Source organism: Anopheles arabiensis, chromosome 2 (genome assembly GCF_016920715.1).
Source record: "Anopheles arabiensis isolate DONGOLA chromosome 2, AaraD3, whole genome shotgun sequence".
NCBI classification, from domain to species: Eukaryota; Metazoa; Arthropoda; class Insecta; order Diptera; family Culicidae; genus Anopheles; species Anopheles arabiensis.
In genome coordinates, this window is record NC_053517.1 from 33,709,679 (window position 1) to 33,721,794 (window position 12,116).

Here is a 12,116-nt window from a genome sequence, read left to right on the forward strand (position 1 = left end):
GCCTACGTTCGCCAGCCAGGGAGAAACAACTTGCTCGCGTTCTGCTTTCGCTACAACAGGATATTGGCAACGTCCTTCTTACCGTCGCTGAAATGTCTGTTCTAGGTTTCGCTGCGCCTCGCCATCATGGAATGAAACCACTCCCTTCGTTCCCCACCCAACATCACCCAACGACAGCAGTAGATACGTACATGAACGCCCTTCGCCGATGGAGAACCCACCGGAATGGCCGATGCTGTGTCGTTCGCTTTCGGCTTTTCCATCCTCCCGGTTCTGCTGGCGCTGCTGCTGGATGGATGTTCTTCCGTAGGGTAGCTGCAGGTGTATGTGTGTGTTGATGTTTGGGTGCTTGTTCAAAGGGATCAACTTCCTGTGCCTGTTTTTTTGAGTCGGTTTTATGCGTTTCTTCACCCTAAACTGGTTCCGGCTGATTATGTTATTTTTTTGGTTTTCGTTTCGCCTGTACGTAACTACGCAAAAACGTTGGTGACTTGATTTCAGAAGCTTTATGTCACTATTTTGCGCGTTAACTTGTTAAGCTGCTTACTCACAAATAGATGTCAAGCTTTATCACTCTCACCACAATCACTGCGCGTATGATATCTTCCTCTGCTTCTTACACATTTGTTGTTTTGCTAGTGATGTTTTTAAAGAATAAAATTATGAAAATTTGGAAAAATATTTAAAAAATCTATCCTAACACTAAAATCTCATAAAGCCTCCTCCCTGGGGAAAAGTTTGCCTTTGTTTTCACTGCACTCAACGCCATATCACTGGAAAGCGAACGACGCACCCCTACGGCACACATACACATACACACACAAACATTCAGTTTTCCCTTAACCGTTGACCTGGCGGGCAATGTGGCGGAATTCAAAATCGAGACGGAAAAGCAGAATTCAGTCCACAACCATTGCCACCCCACTGGCAGCTATTGTTCTGTGGGTGGACAAAAGCGTGCTTGGCGTGTTTTTTTGCTGTGCTTTCTTCCCTTCTGCCAAGCTGCAATTTGCAAAAGCGAATCAAACAGAAGCCAAACAGCAGTGGGAATGGAATGGGCTCGGCCCGACAATGCTTTTCCGCCTGAATTCCACACCACAGTCGCCACACGTTTGGGGGGCCGTTGGGGAGTAGATTCAGCGGTGCTGGTTCACTAATTTCTCATCGTTTGTGTTTGTTTTTCTTCCGTTTCTACCATTCGTTCACGTTTTTATTCTTTTTCTGCACACTACACACTAAAAACATGTCAAAAATTTGGATGTGCAACGATGGCAAACAGATAACCACCCTTAACGGAGGACACCGAATGACGTCGTTAGTATTTCGTTGTGGAAGCGGTCAAAACGGACAACCAACCTAGTGAGCTGTTCGAGCAACGAAGGTAAACTGAAATGCGCCACAGCCCGTACGCCATCGATAAGCGCAGCCCCGATGCGTGGGACTCATTCACCATTCCGGTGCGCGAACGACGAAGGAGAGAAGGGAAGAAAAGGGACTCCGGTACGGGGCCCGACTCTTTTATCACTCGTGCAGAACTCGATGCGGGCTGGCATGGGTGAGTGGTAGGTAGGTACGGGAAAGCATGGGCAACCGGGAGCGACGCTCGACCCTGGGTGGATTGGTAGGGTTTCCTAAGTACGTCATACATTTTCCTTCATACCGACTCTTTTTTTTGTGTTCTTCTATTACAAGGAGCAGGCCGACCTGCTTTCCTGAGCTTGTTCGAATAGGGCACCCACTTAGTACATCCCATTCTCGGAGCAACGAAAACATTGTTGCTCAGAAAAAGGGCGCGAGTGTTTGAGTGTCTCTGTTGTGCCATCACGCGCTTGCTTTGTTTGTTGTGATTCTGCTTTACCGACTACGCCGATAAGCGCGGACAGGAGGAACGAGTGAGTAAAAATCCATAGAACGAAGAGAAAGGCAAGGCACACTTGAGCCAACAATGAGTTCCACGTTCTCGATTCTCTGCACACACACACACATGCGCACCAGGCACTCACACAACGAGAACCGGGAAAGTTATCGGGAAAACTCAGAGAATGGGAGCACATTTGTTTGTGCGCGCTCTCTCTCTGTCCCTCAAAATGGTTGAAAATGCTTTTCCTGAAGGAATACCAGGAACAACATTGTTTCCTTGCGCGCGCTTTTTCTCCCACCCTGGAAACATGTTCGCTCTACCCAGCCCCTTCCCTTCATCGACCAGAAACGGCGTCGAATTGCGTCGTTCGTTAACCTTTCGCCCTGATACGGGCACCGTTAGGGACATCTACCGTCTTTTCCTTTCGTAGAAGCAGCCGAAATGTAAAACCGAAGGCAAAATTTAACCTCATGTACGACCAAAACCAGATGCATCCCTGATGTTGGTTTGTGGTCAAATTGGCGGTGGCCTTTCCTCCCGCTGACTTATGGGGGGGACACACTCAGGGGTGAATCTTGAAGGTGGTCAACCCATTTTATCTGCACTCCGACCGGTAGCTGTAAAGTTTGACTGTGGGCCGCGTCATTTCGTGACGGTTAAGGTAATACGATAAAGGGATGAATGATGATACTTTTGCTTTTACAGGGAAGCAAACTGCGACTGCGGACGGACAGTTGCGCGAAGGATTGATAGGTTTAAGGTTTTCGCCATGATACAAATGTATAAAGCAGTTGAATCGTTTATTTGTTTGTGCTAAAACTATTTTATTTATGTAAGATGGTATTGTAATCTTTAAGCATTACTTTTAAACGGGAAACCCCCATAACAAATAGCATAATAAATACTTTTAAAAATATGGAAAAAAAGGGATTTTTTTCGTGTTCATATATTTGGTTCAAAATTATTCATTTAATCAACAGAACAGTAGCAAAGAAGATTGTAAATTATAATTTTTACATATACTGTTAATTAGTAATGTAATTTTTGTTTGTTTTAAAAGAAACAAGCAGTATAGCCTCGTTACACATACTTACAATAAAACATAAAAAATTGAAGAAAATGTCAAAACTTATGGGAAAATGCCACAGCTCGTTCATTAAAATTAGCTGATATGATGAAGTAAATCATCAGAACATATCTTCTCATCATGTTTCCCCATGCTTTCCCACAGTTATACTGCTTGCCTGTACTTATTCACCAATGCGCTGATAAGAGTACAAAAAGTATGAATACTATTAAAAAGTTCATTTATGATATTTACATATTTATTCATTTCCTAACCATACCCAACCTGACTATCTTCGCTACGATCTGCTTGCAGCAAGCAGTGTAGGATGATTTGCTATAGCTCCAAAGCCCTCGTCGCCCGCTTACTGCACTTTGATGGTAAATTTCTCAGAAGACAGTGCCATGATATCATTCATTAAAGTAAACTACAAAGCATAAACTATTTATCAAAACTACACACCAGCACAAACGCGCACCGTTGCCTGCAGAGTGCACTGTAGGAAAAATGCATAAACTCTGCGCAAAGTCGCTGGGACGAGGGCATCTCAAACCATAATGCAGACTGCATGACAATCCGGGCATTATCTAGGGCAACCTGCAACCTCCTCCCTCTCCTAGCACAAACACACACCTAGCCAGGTAGGGTCAAATGGATCAGAGATATCAAATTATCAAACACGGCACCGAGGTGCATACGCGCTCCCGTTTAGGCTAATCTGAGGAAACCCGGGGGCGGAGGGAAATTTTAAACCATCGCTGCCATATGCACTTTACGGTCTGCCACAGGTCTGAGCTTGACTTGCAGTTGCAGCTACAAAACCCACAAACTACTGGCACACCGGCGATGATCGAACGATGGCCAGCAGCAAGAGGGACGAGCTTACACGAGCATGAGCGCTACACTTGGGCCCGTCTTTGGCCCTTTGACTTTCTGTAGCTTGAAGTGCAGAATGTGTCCAATCTTGAAAGCCCCTACAAACCGGCACACATTCAAACACCTTGTACAGCTTCTTCACCGTCCATGCGTGAGTGAAAGTACCAAGACACTGGTAAGTAGCATGTTCGCTCAGCAGTTAAGTTTGCTCTCCCTTTCTGTCTGTGTTTTTACCCTTTCGCTTACAGTGACGGTTTCGTCGGGTTCTCTTTCTTACCACCCCGGCCGCCGAGCTTATTTCTAATCTCATGAATTATGAACATAGCTCCTAAGGTGACACCCGCACGCGTCCCGCACCCCGAACACTAGCACAGCACTGGAACAATGTGGCCCCTTTCCTCTGCAACCTGGTTTAACCGAGGAGCGGATGGTAATGTCAACCTTGGCTTGGCCTGCAAGGGGAATGCTTCAAACACCGTTAACAATTCATGCAATCCCAGCGGCCGGATGTGCCACGGGGTGGTACGGTGTCGGAACAGCGTGGAAGAACACTTTCCGCGCAACAGTGGGCTAGCTCACTAGCGGGACTCATGACATAGCGTTGAGGTAAGATGGATAATAAGGCACCATACCTTACGGCACCAGACATGAACATAGTTTTGCATGGGAGCGCTACCATACTGTAAGGAGTGTCCTCCTCCGCATGACGTCAGTGGAAAGCTCAGCGAAGCAAGGAAGGTAAGACCGAGCGATACAACGACCGAGACTGCTTAAGGGCCGCTGGGAGCAAGCTCTACACAGCTTTGTGCCTGGTTGGGTGGTTCGGTGTGCTTTGCGAATGAATCGTACTGATCATCTCTGGCACCTTGGCGAGTGCGTTGGTGTCATCGAAAAAAAAAAAAAACAAAAAAAATAGGTGAGAGCTGTTGTGCCTCTTAAAGTGTAGGACAAGTGAAAACAAGTGAACCTCTTTCACTCCGTGTGTGGCTTGTTTGGTGGCAATTTGTGCTACTGCCACTCTCTTGACCGGTGCGTTGTACGGAGGAAAGCTTTGCCTTATTAAGCATTTGCGGTAGTACGATACCCTTGGCTGTCGTACTATTGCAGTTTGATGTGAATGACTGTGAGATGTAAGCTGGAATAATACGAAGCATTATTGAGCTGAACGATAAGTTAGCAAAGGATAGAGTTTAACAGAGATGAGATCAACGAGAATGAACACATCATGCCGAGGGCTGTACCTTTCTGTGAATGAATAATACCGCAAAAGGTATATAATGAGCCACTCGGCTCATAGCAAGTCCAGCACGTTTATCTGCCAGCAGATGAAGACCAAAATAGCATTCCCTCTAGGGATTTCTCATATACCGGGCGTATTGTGTTTCATTAGAAATCTGCGGACTAGAAGTATAGCTGAACAATGTTTCATGATAATAACATGATCACATCATACTCAAAGGGAAATGGCTTCTTAGAAAGGTAATGATAATTCTGCATCAACAACCAATGTTCTTTTTGTAACTAATTATTATAAAAGTATGCAAAATTGTCATTTTTTGTGTTTGGTTTTGTTATATTTTATGCTTGATTTGTCCAGCATAAACTCTTTAAGCAGATTTGAATATTTAGTATTATCACTATAAGCTTGGCATACATATTGTGGTAATAGTAGAGAAAAACATTTTAAATATTCATATTGCAATATAAATTACCCATATTGTTTATAAAAAAAAGCTGCACACTTGATGCAATTATTCGTTTGTAGCATTTTATCAATTTAATTCTTTTAAGCAGTTCTTAAGCTCGTAACTTCTCAATAAGTAATTTGAAAATAAGCAATAAGCAAAAAGTATTACAGATTTGAAATATTGAATAAAATCTCATCTAACAAGTATTGTGGTTTAATTTTTACTGTTAGAATGTCATTGATTTGATGACTTTGATTTCATTATATTTAACAAATAAAATTTATTTAAAAAAATCTTTTTCAATTTTTTAGTATTCCGTTAGAATTTTTTGAGATCTTATTCATGCCAAACTCTTATTTACTAAACATAACTGTTTTATAACCTCCTGTTAGCAACCAGTTTTACTGCAGCCCCTGTCCACTTTGTAAATTGGTTAATATATTCTAAATTGCTTTCTAAATAATCAAATGTATAACTCACCAACGACCCACCACAGTAATCTATATTTAATGTAATAATCTCCTTACACTTATTACCCGCACTGTAGAGGCGCAAGACGAGTGCTAGGTGCTAAGTAGAGAAAACCAGCAACCACTTGTACAACCATCCGTCCCGCCGCACTGGCCGCCGCTTCCACCCAACGAAGAAAAACAAACCGCCCTGCCCGCACGTACCCTTTCCACCATGTCGCTCGTCCTGTCCCGCGCGGTTACCATTTCGGCACCGCACGCAAACACGATACGCAGCGGAACCAATTCATCTCGCATCTCGCTAAAAATAATTAACCCATCAAGCGAGCGCCTGAGTGTGGTGTACGGGTACGATCGGGCCATCATCATTGGCCATCATTGCCATCGACGCCATCATTGCCATCAGCAGCAAAACGGACGAACGATATCGCGCAGCACATTTTTTTTTTTTTTCTGTTGGTGGTTACTTCTGCTGTTTTGCATTCGAAGCGAAAAATCATCATCCATCGCGCGGTACCGCTACGCCACGAATGCGCCACCGGCTTGGGCATGGGAAGGTTGTAATAATCTTCTTGTTTATGTTTTCATATCTCGCTCGCACAGTGGATTTAAAAGGGGGAAGCGAGTGGGGTGGGTGGGACCTTTTGAAGGCCTTTGAAATGAAGTGTACGACTCTACCGCAGAAGCAAGCAGATCGAAAAATAAACGATCTCACAAACAAACACCCCACGTCCTGTGCGTTTCGCACGATCCTCCTCTCCCCAAAAGGGGTTGGGCAAAGGTGGAGGGGGGGGGGGCTTCGGTGGGAAGGGGGTTACATCTAACAGTGTGCATACGTGTGTGTGTGTGTAGCTTTGTTTGTGCCATTGTGGATGCATGAATTAAGGTTAGGTGCGGCCAGCCGAACGAAAGGGCTCGTTTGCATCCGGAGCAATTGCTCACATTTGCCATTTCAATTAACGGACAGTCCCGTACTGCGCACTTGCCCCCCCTCTTCCTCTGTCCCTTTTCTAACGCTGTCAACAACGATGAACTGCTCACTGCCCTGCTAGTTTGTATCGTCCCAGCCAATCGAAAGGAACAGGCGAAAGATCGTTGTCGTTTCTTTGCATCTATCGAAACTGCAGGTACATGGCAACGTGCTGCATCGATAAGGGAAATAGCTTGGCAAGCGTTCATCAATTGCACCCACCCATCCGAACCGATACGAACCGCTCGCTATTGACAAAAGGCGCTCTATTTCTGCTCCTCTTTTTTGCCTCCAGCCCATAGTTAAGGCTAATTTATCACCGTTGTATCAATTGGCAAAAAGGGCTAGCTGATGGCGCAACAGTAGATAATTGCCGTCCGGTCTAATCGATCGAGCAGAAGGCGAATTTAAACCCCTCCCCCTCTCATCGATGGAAGCGTCCAGCGTCAATGGTTCGGTTCGGTGCACTGCAGTCGGTCACGAGATTGCGTCACGGGAAGAAGGAGAGATAATGAAACAGGGTCTAAATTTATCTTTAACTAGCCGATGCGCCACTTACTGTTTACAATAACTTTGCAGGGGTAGATCTGTCACGATCGGTACATTATCGATACACCGCTACACCTATGACAGTCCTCTTATCTTTGCGGCCGAGTGCTACCGATTTTGGGCTCATTAGTGAGGCACGTGTTACGATGGCAGCTTGAAATTGTCACACTTATCTGACCCAGCCTGGCTTTACGTCCCATAGCAGTTGATGATTGTTTCGGTTGACTTGACCGTGGGAGGAGTACCAGTTTTAGACGGTCCGGCGACAGATAGGGAAGGAATATTTAGAACGAAGGCAAATTTAAAGTCAATGATAAACAGCCAGCAAAGATACGGATATAGGTGAGAAAAACATTCCACAATGGGAATTATTTACTGCATCTGGATATAATTTTAACATTTAACACCTTCAACAGCTCATAAAGACTATTTCACGCATAAAAATGGGACTGCACACCGAAACTTTTGTTTTTAATCTCATCATGCATCATCTCTATATATTCCTTCCAATTATTTTATTAACTTAAGACGAAAAACAAAAGGCTCAGGCCAACAACAGACGAAAGAATGGGACACAATTATCAATATTGATAAAAAAGTTTAACAGAAAAAAAGCTTTTCTCTGCACAACGCTTTTTTGTAAATTTACGAAATCGCTTGTTGGATGATCGACAACACATACCTACTTCCAAGCAACTATTTCCTATTTTTGAGGATTTTTATTCTGCTTTACTTAGGGTGACGCATAAGTGACAAAATCAAAAAGAAGACTAAATTTCATGTTTTGATTTTCTTTTTAGATTTTTGCATTTTTGTAGCCATTCATCTAAAAATTAAAATATAAAATTTCTCGAAAATGGAAACTAGAAATCCTTACCTAATGAATATTCCCTTACAATTAAATACACAACAACAAAGTTGTAGTAGAGGGTCATTACAGTCTCAATCAAACCTGCCCCAAATCGCTTATGTCTTCAACAGCGCTAATAATTGCAATCATCTTAGTGTTGTGTGCAAAACTGAAAAGAGACGAGCAATCATCTTGCGCGGATTTCTAATTTTCTCGCGTCATTTACGAGCACCCACACACACGCATGCGAACGCAAACAGACACACAAAAACCCCGAAATAATAATAAAAAAAACACCATGCTTTCGTACCGGTGCCGGTGGCTATTACTCATTCCCTTTCGCCGACACCTGTTCGGTCGCACGCTTATGCAAGGACAACAAACGACCTGGGTCACACACAGACACACACCGTCCCTCACGCGGCTGACAATGATAAATACCTCACGGGGGGGTTTCGAGGTGCCCAAACACCTATGCGCGTATCCTGCGGAACAGGCACAGTTACGCATGGGCACCCGACGTGACGGTGGATGAGTTTTTGGGCAGCCTTCGGGCACCTTGGGATGTCTAAAATTTCACCCACTATCATGCTAAGACCGGAATAAATAAACACAAAGCAGTGGCTGCGGGCCAGAGCCACCGCTTGCCATTATCGTTGGGTGGGTTTATGGAGGGAAATGGGTTATGTTCGTAATAAAACAGATATCCTTCTACTCTCAGGCTCTAGCGAGACACTTCGTTGATGGTTGTGAATGGTTGGAAATAGGAACCATTATACAAGCAAATCGGTCATGAGACGGTACGCATCGGTACCAAAAGCACAATCTAGCACCGTAGAATGATAGTAATTTTTCTTTGGTAATTATAATTATTTCGTCTCGACGATATCAGTTTCTCAGTATAGCAAGTTTCATTCAGTCACGTTCTAGCTGTGGAGGATCAAAACGTCATCATTATGATTTGTTGATGATGTATGTTTTAACTTATACTAAAAAAGAAAGAATTGTGCACCTTTAAAGAACCTAACATATCAGGGGGGAAATATAACCACAACAATTCAGTTTCTTTTTTATTTCAACTATCTACTTCTCATGATAATCATGAATATTTTATTAATTGTTCATACACATAGAGGGCGTTTGCTTTTTTGCGACACTTCTACGAATGACTGCATTTTTAATCCTGAAAAATGCTGTGTTGGATTTAATCAGGATGTTAAGAGGATTATTTTGTCAATACGGTTTCTTATCTGCCATATTTCAAGTTTCCTGTCGTATAATTCAATGTTTACTTCATGCTCGTCGCACCTTAATTATGGAGAGATCTGAAATTTTACAACTTTTCCAGCAGCACTACATTCGATTCCAGCTATTCTAAACATTTATCTACCTGTGAAGATCCCTCCAACCATGTCATCTCGTCCAACAAATCCTAACAACCTTGATCACTTAACGATGTGGAGCTTAATCGCTCGGTACAACATTAAAGCTTTCCCGCTAGAGGAAAACTTTGCTCCAACGCTAAGCAACGGCGTCGTACCGAAAGCGTTAGCAATGCTCAATCCAATTAGCATAATGATAATCATGCTTTGCACCAGCTTTGCGGAGTAATTTTCCAGCAAAATTCTTCTCCCAAAAAAAAACGGTTTACATCGCTGAGCACCGATTTTTTCGAGGGCATTTAAAAACAAGATTATCTGCTGTAGTATAAACTGGAGAATGGTTAAAGAGAACTGTTTCATCGTATAGGAAATATTGTAGCATTTTCTTACATTCACACAAATGTGTTGCAACGGCATGCCTAGTATCTTGCGAAAAGTTAAAAATCAAATCATTCTTTCTCTCTCTGTCGGGAAATGTGTGCCACGTTACCACACAGCATCTCCATCAATCAACTGGGCTATTGAACAGTCCACCCACCTTAGCACAGTTCCCCTATTTTTCGCCCAAATCTCCCCACAACGAATGTAGCACCAAAAAAGCGTATAAATCGTCTCCCAATCGCAGAATCCTCCACACGGAGTGGTACTGTTTGAAAGGTTGTCTCGTAAATATAACGTTTTGCTAGCGCTAAGTGGCCGATTCGCCAACATTCCCTTCTTCCCTTGCAGGGTGTTTAGCTGGGTGAAAAATTTGATTCCCCGAAAGCAAGTAACTCAAGCAGCTCAACGTTGACGGCAAGTTTATGCATTCCACCGCGCGAACAAGTTATTACCCGAACTGACGCAAACATTAGCGTGGAATGCAAAAGTTGGCAATTATTTTAAAATTTACACACCTTTCATCTTCATCGCTCGAATAATGAAGTCAGGAGCGGTGGGAAGCGTTAATAAAGTTTGCAATAATCAAAGAGCAGAAAAAACCTCCACCCGTTGCACTTACCTTCTCCATTAAACTTTCGGCACGACGGGCAAACGAAGCTCGGCGATCCTGGGCACTGCTCATCTTGCCCTCGGTTACTTGTTACGCTAGGTCGAAATGGAAATGGATACACCAACACTCTTACACACACACACTAGAACACACACACAAACACTGCACTAAACAGGCTAGAACTTTAAACACGTAGGAACGTTTGCTTTATTTTACGCTAAATCACTTTAAGCTGCTGTTGGTCCTATAGGTAAAAAGGAAAGCGTGCTGTCAAAATGCTGACGAAGGTTCAGGTGTGCTCAGTACACTGAGAAGAAATGCTCGTTCGGTGAACACCCTTTTTGCATCAATCTTATATTTGTAGTGACACTGAAAGGCACTGCCTCCGGGTTGTTTTCTGCTTCTACAATCGATTGAACACAATTAATCATTCAAAGGGATATCGGGCCGGGCGGAAAAGAGTGCTTTTGTCACTCTTGCTGATTAGCGTATGAGTATCCGAAACAATGAATGATGATAATTTGTGTCATAGATCACGGAGCGTAACGCAATCGCAGACGCGATCACTGTCGTGATACTTTCTTTTTACTCTAGTTTTATTTTTATTTTGTATTATTGAACAGTAGGATATTATCAAATAATTAAAGTTGTTTGCCTAATTTGCAAGAAATAGCTACCAAAAACTGTATCAGTGGTATAGTTTTGTAAAGCAAGGTTGAAATAAAATACTTTTTTGCTCGGAAATACCAGTGGGTTATGAGCTGTAGTAGGGTTATTTTGAACTCTCCATAATTGCGCCTATAGCTGTTAAACGAGGCGATCAAAGGTACATGAAATGATTTCAGGAAAATCTACAAATAAAATATTCTGAACTTGAGTAAATGGTAGGAGGGGGGGGGGGTTAATATTCCGAACTTGGAGATATTGGACAGGTATCTAACGCAAATTAAAAATGTTAAAAATGTTGGTTATAATGGGAATATCACACACTTCAGGTTAGGTAATAAGCAGATTTATGTTTCCAAAGTAAGTAGGATAACAATAATATTTAGTGAAAACGCTCATAAATTTCAGACATTGAGTATTACATTAGTTGGAAGATAATAACAGCAGACTATGCTTATTTATATAATAAAGCATAAAATACAGTGGAGCATCGGGACTTCACCTCGCCTGGATATGTGAATTACACAGATAATGAGTCAAATGATATATTTAATCACAAATTCCTTATGGTTTTTGGAAATAAATCGTATAGTTTGATAAAAATTACCCAGTTTTTATTAACTACATGTTTCAATGAGAATATTTTAAATTCGCTATTAATCATATTGTTTTTTGGTATGCTAATTGGTATGTGATATGAAAACTGATTGTTCAAATATCCTCCTCAGGACGCAATGTCACCTTTAT

The 12,116-nt window shown here is 42.6% G+C and overlaps 1 protein-coding gene across 7 annotated transcripts in view; it reads right to left on the reverse strand.

Annotated features, from left to right (window-relative positions):
• The window catches only part of LOC120894758 (uncharacterized protein ZK1073.1), a 42,134-nt gene that overhangs the window by 23,949 nt on the left and 6,069 nt on the right, over nucleotides 1–12,116 (reverse strand). For 3 of the 7 annotated variants that reach the window (XM_040297550.1, XM_040297547.1, XM_040297548.1), the window contains exon 2: nucleotides 10,713–10,947. In XM_040297550.1, coding sequence (XP_040153484.1) covers nucleotides 10,713–10,775 — 63 coding nt within the window. In that variant the 5' untranslated portion in view covers nucleotides 10,776–10,947. Of the gene's footprint in view, nucleotides 1–191; nucleotides 636–1,195; nucleotides 1,216–1,287; nucleotides 1,408–10,712; nucleotides 10,948–12,116 lie in introns of those variants that run through there. The other 4 variants (XM_040297544.1, XM_040297549.1, XM_040297546.1 and 1 more) reach the window with 4 other exon arrangements.